At 47.4% G+C, this 20,144-nt stretch overlaps 2 protein-coding genes across 2 annotated transcripts in view; both read right to left on the bottom strand.

Annotated features, from left to right (window-relative positions):
• The window catches only part of LOC117090858 (retinol dehydrogenase 16-like), a 45,021-nt gene extending 42,967 nt beyond the window's left edge, over window positions 1–2,054 (bottom strand). The window contains exon 1 of the mRNA XM_033223481.1: window positions 2,034–2,054. Coding sequence (XP_033079372.1) covers window positions 2,034–2,054 — 21 coding nt within the window. The remainder of the gene's footprint in view (window positions 1–2,033) is intronic.
• TAC3 (tachykinin precursor 3) lies at window positions 1,545–8,948 on the bottom strand. The gene is made up of 8 exons (XM_033221610.1): window positions 8,834–8,948; window positions 7,981–8,082; window positions 7,279–7,397; window positions 5,151–5,244; window positions 4,933–4,962; window positions 4,397–4,450; window positions 3,954–4,028; window positions 1,545–1,831 (listed from the first exon to the last, which is right to left on the bottom strand). The coding sequence occupies exons 3-7, from the start codon at window positions 7,390–7,392 to the stop codon at window positions 3,955–3,957; spliced, it is 366 nt and encodes a 121-aa protein (XP_033077501.1). The 5' UTR covers window positions 7,393–7,397; window positions 7,981–8,082; window positions 8,834–8,948; the 3' UTR covers window positions 1,545–1,831; window position 3,954.
• Window positions 8,949–20,144: the final 11,196 nt, after the last annotated feature.

Here is a 20,144-nt window from a genome sequence, read left to right as displayed (position 1 = left end):
AGATAGATAATTTTGAAAAGTCAAAGAGAAGACTCACTGGAAAAAGGGTCTAGGCTCTGGGGTGGGGGCATTCTTTGACCTCTGGCTATAAAGCTGACATAAGTAATACTAAAGTGAGTATTCCCTCCTTTCGCCACCCCCCACTATACAGCTGTCATTCCCAAGTGGCCCCAAGTCAGACTGTAGGAAGACAGAACTTTCACTAGAATGAAAGGACTACAGGAAGTGGCCTCTGGCTCTGTGGCCCTGTCCCTACACTGCTTTGGGAAATCTATGTGTTGATGTTTTATGAGTGCAATTCAGGGGCATAACCAAGGCCCCTGTACCAGGCTAAGATAAAGAGCCTGAGGATTTCACTGGTTGTTCCATTAGGGTACAGAACCCCCCTTGGGATGACGGGCTGTGATAGTTGACATCTCAGATTAATAAAAGACACCCATACCCATGTATATACCACATGTAATTGCCTTACACATTCTGGGGACTGTTAAGTCAGAGCTGCAGGGGCTGGTAACAGGCACATTAGAGAGGAGTCGGAGGAAATAATGTTTTCCCTTTATAATAACTAAGGCAGCCAGTTAATGGTGAAGATATCTGCTCCTCTCTTTCTTGGCCTCAGTAGTAACTTCCCTGTCCACACCCTGTCCTAGCTGGATCAAGTTCTGTTTGCTTGTCCATGGCCCTGCTAAAGTGTAAACTCTCTGTATGAGTCATCATTTCATCCCCAGGATCTGTCACAGAACCCAGGCTCAGCATTTGGAGACAGAAAAATTGTATAGTGTTATAGATTCATCCTCCTCTGTGGCTGGGTCTCTGCACAGCCTTGGTCCCCACCTCCTTCTCTAATTAAGTAGGGTCAGATTCAGGAATGGATGTCTCCCAGGCCTATCCTAGTAATACAAGTCATTCTGAATATATTTTTTCTTTTTCTTTTTCCTTTCTTGTTTTTTGTTTGTTTGTTTGTTTGTTTGTTTAAGACGGAGTTTTCTGCTCTTGTTGCCCAGGCTGGAGTGCAGTGGCGTGATCTCGGCTCACTGCAACCTCCGCCTCCTGGGTTCAAGCGATTCTCCTGCCTCAGCCTCCCAAGTAGCTGGAATTACAGGCATGCGCCACCACGCCCGGCTAATTTTTGTATTTTTAGTAGAGATGGGATTTCACCATGTTGGGCAGGCTGGTCTCGACCTCCTGGCCTCGTGATCCACCCGCCTCGGCCTCCCAAAGTGCTGGGATTACAGGCATGAGCCACCAGGTCCAGCCTGTTTTTTTATCTAAAACTGGTCTGTGAAAATCTTTATGTGTTAGAAACCATCTTCCAAATTCGTGTGTTTATTTTACTCACTAAATAAATCTGATACTCATCATGCAAAGCACTGTGTAAGGCACTGTTCACGAAATAGATATATACAAAAAGATATGTAAAGTTATTTACATTTAAATATGAAGTGTGTGTATCATAAGTATGTGTGTATTTACCATGTAGCTGGAAGAGTCAAGGAACAGAAAAATCCACTAACCAAATGAGTAAACACACACATCACATCATCCATATGAAAAAATCCTTTATTGTTGAGGAGTAGAGAGAGACATTATATTTTTAATGTAGGACACTACAGGAACTATAGGGGATTCTATAGTCAATGCTCATTGGGATTGGGGATATTCGCTATGCAGTTTCCACACCAGGGTCAGGTAGAAAAGATGGAGAAGGAGTCAAAGCACAAGAATGTTACAAGAACAGGGAAGAGAAAGGGTAACAGGAGTGTATGCACCTGGGGATTGGGACAAGGAAACAGGTCTTCCTAATGCAGTCCAGGAGTCCGGAAGTGGAGTGCTGAGGACAAAAAAACAAACAAACAAAAAACACTGAAATCACATCTTATGTCCTGTGAAAAAAAAACTCCCACTAAAACCTGCTGGGGCAGCAGGAGAGAAGGGGAGGGGCGTTTGTGCGAGAGGAAAGAACAAGAGTCTTGACCCTCAGCCTGCCCTCCAGGCTTTGGGACTGAGGATGGAACTCTCCTAGCAGCAGGTACTTGCACCTTCCCGGCTGCCATATTTACATTACTCTACACACCTGTGTGCATGGCCAGTGGGGCCCATGCGGACCAAAGAAGTAGGAACTAAGTTCACGCCATCCTAGCACCCCCATGAGCCAGACATACACACAGCCCTGTTCAAGGTGCCCCACTAGGAATGCTTCCCCTGCCTTATCCAGTTCCTCCTCTTCCCAGAAACCTCCTAGAGAAAGGACAGGCCCAGGGATTACTTCCTTTTTCAACAGTTTCACATGAATGAAATCAGATGACACAATGATCTTTGTTGATCCATCTCATGTAATCTTTAAATGCCGGCTCCCAGAAACCTTATGTCCTATTCTGCCTGACACCTAACAGATTGGGAATGCTCCCTCAGTGGTAAGATTATGAAGGCTGCAATTATGGGTCCCTCTGAAAGAGCCTGGATGCACAAACAAGCATTAAAATTAGATTTCCACAATACACTTGTTTTTGCCATTTGTATAAAATGCTATAGCAAAATTGCACTGTAATTATCTTTATGGCCAGTGCATAACGCTGGAGGAGAGTATGTCATCCAGATATAGCTGCTTGTATAATTATCTGGCCATTGGCAGGACTGAAATAACCATCTAATGAGAGCAAAATGATACAGTAACTACCATGTAATCAGCGAGTTACAGTTATTATAGCTCTTTGTGCCCTCTCACCCAACACTAAATGGGGGGCCAGACCCAGTCTCTTGTCCCAGGAATTCATGCACAGGCAGCATCATCAAGGGCCAGCTCCTTGGGTCCTGGGCGTGCCACCTTGAGACCAATGAGTATGGGTAACAGGGACACAGGGAGAAAGGCAGGAGGCTATCCATGATTAAAAGCCTTCCCAATCCCTCTCCCTCTCGTTTTCACTCCCCTCGCCCCACTTCTTTGGAAGCTAGTGAAAAGAAAGCCATTGGCAGAGCTGCTATTGCTGTGTGTGGGAAGACAGTGTCAAGGCGGAAGGTTCGTGTTTTGACTAGACACTTCCCTGGGGGACTCTCACACTTGCATACTAAGTGAGGAATCTGTCAGCCCACTCAGGCCTGGGGTCCAGACAGAGCTAGTCAGGGGAAACATTAGGACATCCCCCACACCTCCCAAACTGGGACAATTATTATAAAATTGGCACACAGCACTATGCACCCGGCACTGTTCTGAACACTTTACCTATACTCAATCCTCAAAACCACAACCCTGCGAGATACTATTATCACTTTCATTTTTCAGATGAGGAAACTGAGGCACAGGAGGGCATGTAACTTGGCCAAAAAGATACAGATAGAGTGGCAGATCCAGGATTCACATTGAGGCCATGTTCCTATTCATTACGCTAAAGAGAGAGATTCAGATATGGTTTCCTGCTACTCCCATTAGATTTCAGAGCTCCTTGCATTTCTTCCTGAATCATCCTTGTGTATGACTACCCTCTGGACCCAGTAACCCAGGATTCTGAGTGATCTGAAAGGCTCAGCCTGCCTGGGAGGCAAATGCTTACCTGTGAATTGGTTGTGGTATTTGTAATTATCAGATAATAATCTCTCCATCTTTTTGCATAGATCACAAAAGAATGAAGTCCAAACAACAGAAGTTACCCATCAGAGAAGCCCCTCTCTCCTCATCTCCCAGCACTCACTCCTGCTCAATAGTCAGCTGAGGTCCATGATCCGGAGGAAGAAGATGAAAGATGGGAGGATGTGTACACACACACACACACACACACACACACACACATGCCTCTAAGTGTCTTTGTGTTTGACCGACAGTGTGCTGGGCACTGGCAGTGTATTTCAGGGCAAATCTATGAGCTTTAATACCTGTAGCATGTGAGGAAATGCACAGCTGGCAACCCCCACAGCCCCCTCCCCAGTCCCCTCTCCCCTCTCTAATGAACAATCCTTACCTCATTCTGCTCTCGGGGGATACTTGAGGGTGCCAAAGCTGGGGACGTTCTCTTGATTCACATCAGTAGGAGAGTCTAGGGTAAAGCAAACAGTGTAAGTAAGAGGGATCTTCCTGAATGTGAACTACACCCTGATCCAACAGCAAAGGGCTGGCTATGAAGGGCAGCATTCAAAGACAGAGTTGGGAGACTGGGGAGAAGCAGAGTCTCCCTGTCCTTCCTCCCAACTGTAGCAGGTCTACCTTATAAAGGTCTCCGCTCCTCTGTTCCCAGGGAAGGCTTGCCTGTGGATCTAAGCTGATTGGGAAGAAGGGGCCGAGGAACCCTCACTGAACGTAAGAAAGGTCCTGTCTTTCCCTCTGGTGAATAATATGGGGTATGTGACTTCTATCATACTCTGCCAGTACCCTAAGCCCTTCCACCGTACCCCCACACACTCCTACCTGGCTGGACACTCCTCTTGCCCATCAGTCCCACAAAGAAGTCATGCATGTCACCTGCAGAAAAGAGCCAACATTGTCAGCAGTGATTATGAGAAAGTGATACATCTTCCCAGACATGGGTCAACACTTCTGAGACTGGGTTTCTGGTCTCTGTTCCTTTTTCCTGTCAAAGCATGACTCCTTACAGTTAGCAAGTGTCTCCCCTAAACCCACTCTCTCTGCCCACCTTTCCTTCCTCCACATTTCAAGAATTTTCTGCTCTAGCAGGTGCCCGACTTGGAATCTTCAGGGCCACCAAGAGGTCCTCTTGTTTTCCAATGACAAACCAGCAGAGGGAGAGTCCACTATGCCCCTCACACCAGCTTCCTCCTAGTTCCGGATGGCCTCTCCCTTTCAGGAAAGGTTGGCTGAGCAGTGGGAGCTGGCATATTGTTTGTACCAGGTGAGAAGGGGCTGGACAAAATGGCCCCGGGCCCAATGCCCCACAGAGCTCTGGGAAAGTGGCAAGAAATGAGGAGGGAGAAGAGGCTACTCACGTTTTTCGGGAGATGTTGATTCCTTAGGATCTGTGAAACCAAGAACAAATGTCTAAATGGGGAGTGAAGTTGGACAGTGATGAGAGGGGGTTCAGATCACAACCCTCACCGATTCACTAAGCTATCCCCCATCTCCCTCCTATCTGAAAGGATCTCCCTGGCCTCTCATCTTCAGAATCCTGCCCCTCACTCCCCTCTCTCCTAGGGCTGCCTCCTACCTGTGCTAGCCTGGCTCATGGCTTTGAGCAATCCCTCCAGAGATGAGTGGCTTTTGAAGAGTCTCTGGAGCAGCTGGTAGAGATCCGGATCCCTCTAGGGAAGAAACAAAGAGGGCTGAGGCAGGAGGTTCCCACCCAGATCCACTCATCCTTTTCCCACAAGAAACAGCCTCTTCCTGAGCCCATCCTGAATCCAACATCCAATTTCTTTCAGAATTTCCTCTGGTTCACACTGGACGAGAAGTAGGTGCTCCAGGAGTGACCTGTGGACCAACAGCAACACCAGCACTACGCAGAGCCTGTTAGAAATGCAGACTTTTGGTCCTTCCCCAGACCTCCTGAGACAGAATCTGCATTTTAAGCAGCCCCCCAGGTGATTCACAGGCATGGTGGGGTTAGAGGCGCACATCTGCCCCTGTGATTCCCCTACTCTGCATGATGTCCACGGATGTTTCCCTCCCTGTTTTCCACCGCCTCTTTCTCTATTCTCCATGGCTTTCTGCCTCTAGTTTTCTCTCCCTCTCCCTTTTCGGCCCTGGGTCTAGAATTCCACGAAGGCAACATGCTTAGAAGGCATGTCTTCTCTCCACAACTGAACCCCAAGTTCTAGAGCTGTTGCCCAGCACGGGCTCTTGATTGTCCCTGTGATTTTTTTTTTTTTTTTTTTTAGCAACTTGGGCACAGCAGGGTGGTGGGCACACACCACACAGCCAGTTAATTGCAACTGCAGAGAAACAATAACAATGATCATGGCTGGAGATTTTCACCTCAAATCTCAAGTCTTGGCAGTGCCTCTCTTTCCAGAACCCATGCATCCTTGGGCTGTTGTGCACACACAGAAGTGCATTTACACAGAACGCACCCCCACACATACCAACGCAGTTGCTTAGGTACACTTATATACTATCCTCTTCCTGCCCCAATTTCTCTCATCCTTACAGACTCTCAGGGAGGAGGGGTAGGATGGCAATCCCTCTCATTCATTGACCAAGAGGGGCAGAGGGGACATCTCATTGGCCAAAGTCCTGAAACAAGTTTGTCTCAGAAGAACCCAGATACTCTAACTATCCTGGGCTGGAACTTTGTGGCTCCAAACGGTGTCCAGCTTGGCACTTGGCACTCCCTGGGTCTGGGTGTTTCGTTCTTTTTTTTTTTTTTTTTAATGGTTCTGGCCTTTTGGATATGGCACAACCGCTGCCACCTGCAAGGCTACCCTGGCGATATCTCCCTTGGCCCAGCATGTGGCGTTCAGGCAGCCACTTTTCCCAAATTGTTGAATACGCTGCCCACCTCCTGTAATGAAATGCTAAACAGCTTTGAGCTGAAGAGGCAGTTAAACTTCATGCATTGAATTTGTAATAAGTCCCACCCGTAATCATCTTAAAAGCATTTGTACCGATGTAATTGCTGTCATTTCAAAACCTTGAAAAGACTCCCTCCCTATTCTCCCCCTGTATCCCTACCCTGACAATTCCTATGCTTTTTCGTAGAGGAACTGTGGAAATCGAGGTTCAACCTGGTTTTTTTGCTGTTGTTGTTTTCCTATCCTGACTAAGCAAAGGATAGAGGCGGGCAAGGGAGAAAAGAGAAGAAGGAAGGGGTTGGGATCTTAGAAGCACCTGAGGTTACTGGGGGTGGATGAGCAAAAGATAAGGGAATTTATTTGCATTTTGAAAATAAAACAATACATATAACTGATAGGCAAAATAGCACACAAATGACCATTTGGGAAAGAAATTCTGACTGTTTCATACCATCCAGGAAGTAGAGGGGATCTGTCCCTTGCAAAGGGGTCTGAGGTAGACCATAGAGAGCCTTAGACCACCCTAGCTCACCCCTCGCAGTACCATCCAATCACCAAGTCTCACATCAATCAATCCACCAAACAACATATTTGTAGGGCACCTTTTATGTACAATGTGTCAAAGACACGCAGAGATACAGAGACACAAACACACCTGGAGACAGTGGGAACATGAGAGGACCACAGAAACACAGAAATCCAAAGGGAGGAAAAATGCTCTCTGATGGACAACCCACCCACCCCAGCTTCCTCACTACAGCTGTCCAGACAGGCAGAGTCCCGGGTTCCCGTGATGTCCCCAGTACTTTGCCTGGGGAGATTTACCTTGCTGTGGCCCCCACCAGGAACCATCTCTTCCTGTGGCTCCTTACAGACAGCCCCAAAGCTCTGAGCTAGGCTGAAGGTCAGGATGGCTGTGAATAGCAGCATGATCCTCATGGTGCCTGGGAGAGCAAAGGGACAGGACTCAGGTAAGGGAGAGAAGAGGAAGATACAGCGTGGGTGAAGGCACAAGAGACATTCATTACCAGCAGCTTGGCTTGACCCTGCTTCCCCAGCCTCCAACTCCACTGTCCAAGCCCTGGTCTGGAGAGAGGGTGGAAAGTATTTCTGAGAAGGGGGTACAGCCCTTGGGCTTAGTTTCCCTGCTCCCCCATCAGACATCTCGCCCGGAGATGTGCAGTGCTATAGTGGTGCCGGGGGACTCTAGCTCCCAAGGAAGATGGTAGATTTATAGGACATGGACTGGTCTGTTTCCTTAGTGAGCTGGAGGAGGGATCCTGGATGCTATTTTCCAGTACTAGATAATCCCAAGACTTAGGCAAAAACTTTCTGGTATGAAAGAATGAGTCTATAGCCACAGGCTCCAAACACTAACCAGCTCTCGGCCCTACACGTGCTTTCTGCTCACCTTCCCAGTCCCCTACTCCCCTATCAGAGGCTGCCATCTGCTTTATTCCCTCCTGATGCTGGCTCCTGTCCCCTGGTGCCAGCTCCAGTCCATCCAGCATTCTCCCGACCGCCTACCTGTGGAGCAGCTCTGTGCCAGGGGCTGGGTGGTCTGGCAGGATCAGGGAACTGGCTGGGAGAGCTGCCTGCTCCCCTCACACACTGGTGCTGCCGGTGCTGCTGCAAAGAGAGAAACCGAGTGGAGGGGATCTAGGAAGGCTGCAGTCACTCAGTCCCAGCTCCCTGATAAAGGCTCTGGGTGGGTCTAGGGGAGCTGAGGGGAGGGGCTGAGAATCACCAATCCCAGGGTGGCTGGAGGGGAGGTGGGGGGGCTTTCCGGGGGAGGAGGATGCAGAAGCAGCCACACATCACAACACACACATACCCCACAGACCCAGCAATAAGCCCATTTCCTAACAGCACCCAAGCTGGCTGCTGTGTCTGGTTTGTGTATGGTTTGACACTGTACAATACCCCAAAATGAAGGCCTCAACAGCAGCCTCAGAAGCAGAAGTTTTTATCTGACCCCCTCCTGTCCTCTTGTCACTCAGTTACATTCTCCCCCAAGACCAGCTATAAAAACCAGAACCCCTTTTCCCCACAGCCAGCCATAAAACCTAAAATTACTCTATGTAAAAACTGGCCAAAAAAATTATCTGACCAGCCGAGAGTGGTGGCTCACACCTGTAATCCCAGCACTTTGGGAGGCCAAGGCGGGCAGATCACGAGATCAAGAGATCAAGACTATCCTGGCCAACATGGTGAAATGCTGTCTCTACTAAAAATACAAAAATTAGCTGGGCACGGTGGCGCATGCCTGTAGTCCCAGCTACTCGAGAGGCTGAGCCAAGATTGCATCACTGCACTCCAGCCTGGTGACAGAGCAAGACTCCATCTAAAAAAAAAAACCCTCAGAAAAGATGACACTCACCCCTTTTTTGGGGTCTCCTACTTTCGTTGTGGAGTTTCAAGAGTCGTGGGCAGATTCTTCTCAGGTCTAAAACTCTGCTCTCTTCTACACTACATTACCTAATCTCTTTGGTTTTTGAGGCTGCCAAAAATAAATTACTTTGTATTATTTAAAAAACTAGACATATAGCTAGTCATATATAATAACTAGATAAAAAATACAGTTTTAGAGGTGACTTATGACAGTTATTCACAACAAATTATTACTACTATACATGACTACTTATTTCTTTGTGCATTTAAATTTTTAAACACATGGTTTGGGGCACCTAAGGACAATGAAAGCACTCACCAGTGAGGATGAAACTCCCACTAAAAATAGGCTAAGCATGGAGGGCGTGGTGGCTCACGCCTGTAATCCCAGCACTTTGGGAGGCTGAGGCAGGTGGATCACTTGGGGTCAGAAGTTTGAGACCAGCCTGACCAACATGGTAAAACCCCATCTCTACTAAAAATACAAAAATTAGTTGGGCATGGTGGCACACACCTGTAATCCCAGCTAGTCAGGAGGCTGAGGCAAGAGAATGGCTTGAACCCAGGAGGCACAGGTTGTAGTGAGCCGAGATCATACCACTGTACTCCAGCCTATTGACAGAGATAGACTCCGTCTCAAAAAAAAAAAAAAAATTATCTGACCTATGTTATTTGACTTAGGTCATAAGACCGCCATTCCAGAATTCCAGAGAGGGTCCTGCCCCACACCCAGAAGGAAGGAATGAGAGAGGCCAGGAGGAATCTCAACAGACAGGCCTTGCTGGGTTTCCCTACTCAATCTGTTAACATTAGATCATGCCCTTTCTGTCCCGTCATATTTCTACACAGCTGTCCATACTTGGTTAAACCTAAACATAAAAATAGACAATTTCCCCTATAGCTGCAAGGCTTCATTCTAAAGGCTCCCATTCATATTAAATAAATGTGTATGCCTTTTTCCCTATTAATCTGCTTCATGTCAGTGATTTTCACTGAAACTTTAGGGGGCCAAGACCACAGTTTGGCATCACAAATAAGACCACCAAAGCTACTGTGCTTTTCTGGAAGCCGCAGAGAAGGAAATACAGGAACCTGACAAGCCAGCAGAAGAGTAAGAATTTCCTGCCAGACTCCCAGTTTTCCAGTTTTCCTCTCTCTCTCTGTGGACTCTGGGTGAGTGAATAGTAAAAATCATTGTTTCCCTTTTCCTTTCCAAATGTAAGATTAATGAGAGAACAGGTTTTGTGTGTGACTAACCTTGGTATAGTGAGTCTGATATATTTTTTAGTACTTTGTGGTATGAGTGTTCATATTGTTTGACCCCGTTCCTTTCAGAAATAGCTTTTTTGTTGTTGTTGCTGCCATTTTCCTTTGTTTTTGTCTTTGTCTTTTGGTGTTCTGTCATAAGGAGGGGGTACCCTAGGCTAGAAGAGGCCTGCAACCCACTGTTTGAGCAGGTGCTGCAAACCAGTCAGTTTCATGGTTCTGGTTAGACTGATTTCTGTTATGACAAACTTTGCTGCCAGTCCCTGAAATAAAAACAGGGTGAGAGGTTTCCCTCTTGTCTCATGTCCTTGAGAGCATGACGTGACTAGATGGGGATATTCCCGCTTGGTCTCCACCATCCAAAGGATGTGATTTTTCGGGTAACATCACAGCCAGTATGAAAAGATTGGGAGCCCAAGACATGTTTTTTCAAACATTCCAAGCTCCTAGAGGAGTTCTGTCTCACAAGGTCTCATTCCTCCTGGGCTTCTGTCTTCTTTGACATAAAGAAACCATTGGATTAAGTCGCTATTGGAATTAAATACCCCATTAAAAAATCTAATTGTCAATGGTCAAAACATAAATCCTTTAGACTAAAATTCCTAAATTAAAAAAAAAAAAATCACTTGTTCTAAAGAATTGATAGAAAGACCAAATTAGGCCGGGTGCGGTGGCTCAAGCCTGTAATCCCAGCACTTTGGGAGGTCGAGGTGGACGGATCACGAGGTCAGGAGATCAAGACCATACTGGCTAACACTGTGAAACCCGTCTCTACTAAAAAATACAAAAAACTAGCCGGGCAAGGTGGCGGGCGCCTGTAGTCCCAGCTACTCGAAGGCTGAGGCAGGAGAATGGCGTGAACCCGGGAGGCGGAGCTTGCAGTGAGCTGAGATCTGGCCACTGCACTCCAGCCCGGGCGACAGAGCGAGACTCCGTCTCAAAAAAAAAAAAAAAAAGACCAAATTAAAAGGACACATAATAGTGTCATAGTTATCCTTAAAACTTGTCTTGATTAAAGCACGAAAACCTGACCTAAAACAATTACACTCAAACTGCCATTTTGGATTCCATACAAAATTAACAACGGAGGCTGCTCCATTTTACAGTTTAATAATTAAAATTCCCGCCGCGGCTTAGGGTTTTCTTCCTAATCAGAAATCAGTGCTGGCCGGGAGCGGTGGCTCAAGCCTGTAATCCCAGCACTTTGGGAGACCGAGGCGGGTGGATCACGAGGTCAGGAGATCGAGACCATCCTGGCTAACATGGTGAAACCCCGTCTCTACTAAAAATACAAAAAACTAGCCGGGCGTGGTGGCGGGCGCCTGTAGTCCCAGCTACTCGGAGGCTGAGGCGGGAGAATGGCGTGAACCCGGGAGGCGGAGCTTGCAGTGAGCCGAGATCACGCCATTGCACTCCAGCCTGAGCGACACAGTGAGACTACGTCTCAAAAAAAAAAAATAAATAAAAATTTAAAAATAAAAAAAAAAAGAAATCAGTCCTTTTCGGATTAAAATTTGTGTGACTTTTAAAATATCAGCATTTAAGGCCGGGCGCGGTGGCTCAAGCCTGTAATCCCAGCACTTTGGGAGGCCGAGGTGGGTGGATCACGAGGTCAGGAGATCGAGACCCTCCTGGCTAACACGGTGAAACCCCATCTCTACTAAAAATACAAAAAACTAGCCGGGCGAGGTGGCGGGAGCCTGTAGTCCCAGCTACTCGGGAGGCTGAGGCTGGAGAATGGCGGGAACCCGGGAGGCGAAGCTTGCAGTGAGCCGAGATCAGGCCACTGCACTCCAGCCGGGGTGACAGAGCAAGACTCCTCCTCAAAAAAATAAAATAAAATAAAATAAAATAAAATATCAGCATTTGTCCCAACTAAAACCTGGTAACAAGAGATTTAAGGCAAGGCACAGTGGCTCACACCTGTAATCCTACCACTTTGGGAGGCCGAGGCGGGCAGATCGCTTTAGCCCAGAAGTTCCGCGGGCTTGAGACTAGCCTGGGTAACAGGGCAAAACCCTGTGTCTTCAAAAAGTTTTAAAGGGGGAGAGAGAGAGAGAAATTCAAAAGAATTTTTGTTAAAGAGCTCCATGGTTAGAAGTCAACTTAATTAAAAGCTAATATTCAAGCTATGTGTATATTTTTAAAGCCTTCCTGTGTTTTCTCTTTAAATCCTATTTAAATAAATTTTGTTCAGTCGGCTAAAATCTTTTTTTTAATGTGCTTAATGTCTCTATTCACTTCCTTTCTTAAAATCTATTCTCCCGTTCACTTTTACTCCACCCTATTCCTCCTTCCTCTTTGCCATCTTCAATACCACATTTTTAAAAAATCTAGAAAAGACTTCTAATGACTCAGACTCCTTAAAAAACTCAGAGAAGACCGGGCGTAGTGGCTCATGCCTGTAATCCCAGCACTTTGGGAGGCCAAGGCAAGCGGATCACCTGAGGTTGGGAGTTCGAGATCAGCCTGGCTAGCATGGTGAGACCTGGTCTCTACTGAAAATACAAAAATTAGCCAGATGTGGTGGCGCACAGCTGTAATCCCCACTATTCAGGAGGTTGAGGCAGGAGAATCGCTTGAACCCGGGAGGCGAAGATTGCAGTGAGTGGAGATCGTGCCACTGCACTCCAGCCTGGGCGACAGAGCGAGACTCCATCTCAAAACAAAACAACAACAACAAAAACTCCATTTCTAAGGGCATCTCCCTCTCTCACCCAAACCTCCAAAACCTTTTAGAATAGAAAAGACAATGGCTTAAAATTTAGATAACTTTATCTTTATTTAGATCTAAATTCTATGCCTTTGAAATATACATTTTCTACCTCATTTCACCTAAAACTCATGTCTTAGAGATACAAGTTTAGAGTTGCCTAGTTAATAATTAAGACATAAAACAGATAATTACAAAATTGATAGTCTGAAGTTGGGGAAAACTACCTAGAAACTGACAAATAAAAAATCTGGTCTGGCGTAGTGCCTCACGCCTGTAATTCCAACACTTTGGGAGGTCAAGTTGGGAAAATTGCTTGAGCCCAGGAGTTCAAGACCAGCCTGGGCAAGATGGCAAAATCCCCCATACCTACAAAAAATACATAAATTAGCCAGGTATGGTGGCACGCGCCTGTAGTCCCAGCTAGTCAGTCAGGTAGAAGGATTGCTTGAGCCCTGGAGGTCAAGGCTGCAGTGAGCTGTGATGGCACCACTGCACTCCGGCCTAGGTGACAGAAGGAGAACCTGTCTCATTAAAAAAAAAAAAAAAAAAAGGATAAACCTATAAGCTCTACTTCAAGTATTCTGTTAAAAAATAAAAACTTTAACTCAAATGTCTGTTAAATTCACATGACTTTGTAAACCAAAAGTAAAATTCTAAAGCTCCCTAACCATCTGAATGGACCACTCCTCACAGCCAAGGGTATTCTAAAATTAACCTGAAACTAGGTCAGGCCATGATGGGAATGGGGAACCAGACCCTCCTCCCTTTTGGAATTAATGATAGAATAGACTTAGTCTGATAAACATACATTCATTTATTCGTATATTTTTATTTATTTTTTGAGACAAAAATGCCTCTTACTAAATAACTGATTACTCATATCATATAGAGGCCTGGCTTTGGTGGAAGCCCATCTGCAACACCACTGCCTAAAATGAGACACAACTAATAACTATTTAACTAGACTGGCCTATTCTCAGGACTAAGAGACTAGTTCCATGGCTTATAAGACAATTCACCAACTCAATTTCTGGACTATAACATTTCTTTTAAAATTTTCACCCCGAGGAAATCTGGGGCTCAGAAGACAATACCCTAAAATGAAGGCCTCGGTAGCAACCTCAAAAGCAGAAGTTTTTCTCTGACCCTCTCCTGTCCTCCTGTCGCTGGGTCCCATTCTTCCCCAAGGCCAGCTATACAAACCAGAACCTCTTTTCCCCAAAGCCAGCCATAAAACCTAAAATTACTCTATGTAAAAACTGGCCATAAAAAATTATCTGACCTACCTTATTTGATTTAGGTCCTAAGACTCCCCGTCTCCCCCATCCAGAGAGGGTCCTGCCCCATACCCAGAAGGAAGGAATGTGAGAGGCTGGGAGGAATCTCAACAGGCCTTCCTGGGTTTCCCCACTCAGTCTGTTAACATTACAGCATGCCCTTCTGTCCAGTCATATTTCTACACAGCTGTCCATACTTTGTAAAACATAAACATAAAAATTGGCAATTTCAGGCTGGGCGCGGTGGCTCACGCATGTAATCCCAGCACTTTGGGAGGCCAATGTGGGCGGATCACAAGGTCAGGAGTTCGAGACCAGCCTGGCCAGCATGGTGAAACTCTGTCTCTACTAAAAAATACAAAAAATTAGCCAAGCATGGTAGCACATGCCTGTAGTCGCAGCTACTTAGGAGGATGAGGCAGGAGAATTGCTTGAACCCAGCAGGGAGAGGTTGCAGTGAGCAGAGATCGTGCCACTGCACTCTAGCCTGGGAGACTAGAGCAAGACTCCATCTCAAAAAAAAAAAAAAAAAAAAGTATATGTATATGGCAATTTCCCCTATATCTTTGGGTCTTCGTTCTAAAGGCGCTCATATATACATATTAAACAAATTTATCTACCTTTTCTCCTATGAATCAATTAGTCTCATGTCAGTGATTTTCAGCAAACTTTTAGGAGGCCACAACACCAATTCCCATGTCTGAGTCCGGCTCAGTAGATGTGGACCCTGGGCCTCTTTCCCCACCTTGTTCATCCAACAGCTCCTTGCCTTTTAACCTTCAGGCTTTACTCCTGGGCTAAAACAGTTTCAGGCAGGCGCCCCTCCCCTCCCCAGGACCACCAGGCTCAGGCCCCCGAGGGTTACAAGGTGAGCTGAGCATCCCCTCCAGTCCTCTCCTGTCCCCCTCCCAGAGGGAGCTGCCCCATCACATTGGTCCTTGTGAGTGTCACACCCCTCCCCTGCTGTTGGGCAAAGAAAGCTCCAGTGTCGGCCTCCCTCCACTCCTCAGCAGTTCTCATGCCTCTCTCACCTCAATCCTTCTTGACCCCTGAATTAGCTGGACTTACCTGCATCCTTCTAGAGTTCTTTTATGCCTCCTGATGTAATCTCAGAGAGGATGAACAGAACTCGATAACTGTGCTGCCCCTGTCCCCTCCCCAGCCTTGATCTCTTTTTTTTTTTTTTTTTTGAGACAGAGTCTCACACTGTCACCCAGGTTGGAGTGCTGCAACGGTTCAATCTTGGCTCACCGCATCCTCCGCCTCCCAGGTTCACGCGATTCTTCTGCTTCAGCCTCCCAAGTAGCTGGGATTACAGGCGCACACCACCATACCTGGCTAATTTTTTTGTACTTTTAGTAGAGATGGGGTTTCACTATGTTGGCCAGACTGGTCTCGAACTCCTGATCTCGTGATCCTCCAGCCTCAGCCTCCCAAAGTGTTGGGATTACAGGCATGAGCCACTGCCCCTGGCCTTGATCTCTTAATTGCTTCCCTTTTTCCTCAGAGTTACATTTTCCCCGCTCTAATCTGTCTCCCTGCAGTTCAGGCATCTTCTTCTCTAACCTTTCAAGCCTCTTGTTCACACCCCACACAGATGAGGGAGATTATCTGCTTATTTCTCACCCAAGGGAGAGAGCCCCAGGGGAGAGTCAGAGCCAGGATCAGAGCCAAGAGCCAGAGCCAGATGCTGCTGCTGAATGAGACAGCGGAGATGCAAAAGCAAAGCCAGAGCCATCCGTCAACCCAGTGTTTGTAATGGGTACAGGGTTTGAATGTTTGCAGGGTGCTTTGGTGTGGAGCAGTCCATATGGTTTTCATCACCATGACCATGTAAGTAGGAAATATTCTGATTTTCCATATGAGAAAAAGGCCCAGAAGGTTCAGTCACTTGCTCTAGTACATATGGCTACTAATCAGTGAAGAACAGCCTCAAATCCAGGTTTGTCTCACCCCAGGTCTCCCACTTTTTTTTACTGCACTGGCATAAACTTTGACCTGTGAGGGAACAGTTAACTGTCCCAGAGGGAATGGGGAGCCCCCTCTCCAAGAGACTTGAATATTTGGGACCTTCTGCTCTTCTACATCTTGAGATTGGGAAAGAACTGTATCTTTATCACATATTTACTACAAAAACAATCTGCGCAACAAGCCCTTCCCCAATCACCCTATTTAAAATTATCACCACCACAAAACTCCATTTATCTCACTCCCATTTTTCCCTTCATGAACTTATTACATCCACCATGCTAAGTATTTTACTTATTGTCTTTCTACCACTACTCCCACCCAGGAATACAAGTGTCATGATGGCAAGAATTTTTGTCTGTTTTGTTTGCTACTGTATCCCTTACTTTATAATGTTTGACATATAATAGGTGCTCAATAAAAATACATTTACAAGGCTGGACATGGTGGCTTATGCACATACTACCAACACTTTAGGAGGGTGAGGTGGGAGAATTGCTTGAAGCCAGAAGTTCGAGACCAGTCTGAGCAACATAGCAAGTAAGACCCCATCTCTACAAAAACATTTTTAAAAATTAGCCAGGCATGGTGGCGCATGCCTGTAGTCCCAGCTATCCCAGAGGCTGAGGCAGGAGGATCACTCGAGCTCAGATGGTTGAGGCTGTAGTGAGCTATAATTGCATTGCTGTACTCCAGCCTGAGCAACAAAGTAAGACTCTGTCTCCTAAAAGAAAAAAAATGTTATTTACAAAATGAACAAGGAAGCCAGAGCCAAGTTTCTTATATCACAGTCAAAAACATGAATCCACCATGGAACCTCTCAAGTGTTGCTGGGGTCCTGAAATGTTTGTCTCCCACCCCACCCGAGAACTTAGACTGTACTGACAGAAGTCACTGGCTACATAGGGACCCGTGTTCATCCCAAAGTGAGGACAGCAGCTGGGTCTCAAGGCCTCTTTATTACACGAGATGCTAATGGGACTCATTAAAAGCTTCTCATTACCCAGCTAATTACTGGGCTATGTGGGCAAAGAACATGGGCCAGGACCCAGGGTTGGGAGCATTTGGTAGGATGAGGAGAGAAGTGGGAAGCTGTTTACATGCAAATGGCATGACTGTTTCACTCCTGTGAGGAGCCCAGGTGCTGTTCCTAATTGGATCCATCCATCTCCCTCCTCCTCCTCTCCTAACCCCACCAATCTGGAGCTGGAGGCCCAAGCTAAGCAGGCTGAAGGGAGTTGGGTGTGCAAGAGGAGGAGGTGTTAAGCCGAGAGCTGAGGACCAAAAACTTCCTGGGTCTCTGCATCCAACCCTCTCCCCGACCAACCCATCCATCCCTGCTCCCAAGCCCTGGCACCAGGGAAGCAGGGCTTCAGCAAAGGTCCACCATAAATAATTCCTTTGATGATGCCGCATCTCAAAGAGGATGGCAGGAGCCAAGGATGGTGGCGGGGGGCAGGGAACAAGGGGATGGCAGGGAGAGCTGATCACCCCTTGATCTCTGGGATTAGCAAAGACTTAAAAGAGCTAATGCTAGGCTATGTTGGAGAAGTGATGAGGGAGGGAGGTATTGGAGGGCTAGGACAGCCTGGGCTTCATTTTGCCTACAAATCATATGGAAATGACACGTAAAGTGGGTGTTGCAGCTATAGAGTGCCCAAGTGTTTTTTCTTGAACACCCACCCTTTATTTGAGCCATATCTCAGATGATGTCCCTGGCCTAGAGGAGCAGGGTACTTGGAGTCCAGGGTCCTTAGCAGCTCTTCCCCTGCAACTTCCCCTCTTTGCCGCTACGATGGGTTAGGGATGAGGCCAGGAAAAGGTGTGTACAGTTGTGCTGTGATGAGACAGGTTAGTCAGCAATTCACTAAGGGCCAGAGGTAGAAGCAGACCCTCTAGCTTGTGCACATGAGATGGCCTGAATATATCCACCACACGCACAACTTGTGGACTCTCTCAAAATCCCAGACAGGTAATGGCGAGGGGAGGGCAGGGCTAGGGTCATATGTGACACTGGGTGGAGATACCAATGAAGAGTGGAAGGATGACAGCATTCTACGTCCTGCCATGTCCTGCAGCCAGGAGACAGCTGGAGAAAACCCCACAGAGCAAGGAACAAGAGGCCCTCAGAGCCTGGGGAAGAAATGGACTAAGCCAGGAGGACTGAGCTAGAGCTGGTTTAAGCTGTGAGATGCTAGGATGGCTCCTCATGGGTTAGGGGAATCCAGGATGGCTTGTGCCCCTCAGAGGGTGAAACAACCCAGACTCTGACAGCGCTAAACTGGCAGAAGGGAAAGGGCTAGGAGAGAAGAGGCAGGGCTGGGGAGGGGAGGACTGGTAGCAGAACTCAAGCTTCTCCCGCAGTGATGGAGCTAATTCCAACCCTGTAACAAACACAGGTGGGGAAACTGAGTCCCTATTGGTTTCAGGGGATGAAAACACACACTCGGGCTCCAGAAAAGAGGCAGAGACAGGAAAGAGGAGGAGGAAGGAAGAGACACAGGAGTAAAGGAGGAGGGGAGTGCCTTCCCTTCCTCGAACTCCAGTCCATCCACATGATGGGCACAGTGAGCACAGGGGTGAGGGCCCTAGCCCTTCCCCCCTCCCACCACCCACAGCTCAGGGAGCTGACAGTGCCTTCAGCCCTGTGAAGGGAAATGCAAGATAGGGAGCAGCAGCTGCATGTTCTCCTGAAATTGCTTCTGAAAATGACCACTTCACCGGGAAAGTGACGACAATTTGGGCCCTGGGAGCAGGAGATGAGATGGAAAGCAGGGGCGATGAGGCGCAGGTCACCACCCCCCTCTCGGCTAGATAGGCTCTTCTCGGCCTGATTCTGAGAAGTCAAAGATGGGGAGAGCTGTTGGGGGGTGGGAGAAGGCTGATCAGAACCTGAGTTACCCCTATTCTGAACAGAGCCACCCTTCTCCCAAACAAGGCAGCCTCTAGCCCCTCACCCGCCTGAAAACAGATGATTCCCCAGGTCCTATCTCAGCTTAGAGCAGGGTGTGCCAGAAGCAAGTGGCTTGTGCTCAGAGAGCAGATTAATCTGCAGGCAGGAAGAGAAGTTAATCAGTTCTCCCTGGCCAGCATGATAGCCGGGCCGTGAGCTGCCTACAGATGGAAATCAAGTGGAGGGAGACCCCAGCTTCAAGGCACAGTGAGTTCAGGGAAGGAAGTGGGAAGAGGTAGGCAAGGTAGAGATCTTGAAAGGAAGAAGAGACAGCCAGAGACAAAAACAAAGGCAGCCCCTCAAAGACCACAGATCTAAATTTTACTGTGAATATATGAGCAGCTTGTTCCCCAAAGGTAGAGGCCAGGATGGTGAGAGGCTGAGACAAGACAGACTCTATGAGAAAATAGATATGAGGGGGAGTAGAAAAATATTTAAAGCATTTTACAAAATATTACATATTGATATCAGTCAGCACCCACACAAACAGGGACAATAAGATGGTGTGAGATAGTTGGGAGGGTGAGAAAAAGATAATGACGATGATGTAGGAAAAATAAAGGAAGAAGAGAGGAAAGGGCCAGGTCACAGGGATGGGAGGGTCTTGATGAGGGAGCCTCCCAGTGAAGGGCCACCTGCTGCAGGCCCCAGCTGTGGGACAGCGACGAGCAAGAGAACTGTTGGCAGCAGTTTGGCATCTCGGGTGTGTGAGAAGGAAGGGGGTGTTGGTGAGGCTGGTGTGATGCAGCCCTGTGCTGTGTGTGGGAGTAGAGGGGGTGATGCCGCTCTCCCACATTCAGGAGACCCTGCATTCCGCAGCACTCCTAGCACACATAAGCCCTCCAGCCTTGGGCCGCTTTTCAGGCTAAATCGCCAAAGGATCTCAGTTTCTGCCAAGATAGGGATGCTCACTTCTTCCCTCCAGGGACACACTTAATGAATCAGTCTTCTGGCCACCTGAGACCTAAGCCCCATCCTTAACTCCCCCCGCAGCCCCTCCACCCACCACAGTCTCTCTAAACACCCCCCAGAGCTCAGCCGGTCAAGGAGCCCGGAGACAATTTCCCTTCTTTTCCTTTCTCATTACCTCACTAGCTGGCTCCAAGGAGCTTGAGGAGGA

This window comes from Trachypithecus francoisi, unplaced genomic scaffold (genome assembly GCF_009764315.1).
Source record: "Trachypithecus francoisi isolate TF-2019V2 unplaced genomic scaffold, Tfra_2.0 Lachesis_group11, whole genome shotgun sequence".
Classification (NCBI taxonomy): domain Eukaryota; kingdom Metazoa; phylum Chordata; class Mammalia; order Primates; family Cercopithecidae; genus Trachypithecus; species Trachypithecus francoisi.
Note: the sequence above shows the minus strand (reverse complement) of the source record. Positions and strands in the feature narration are given on the sequence as shown.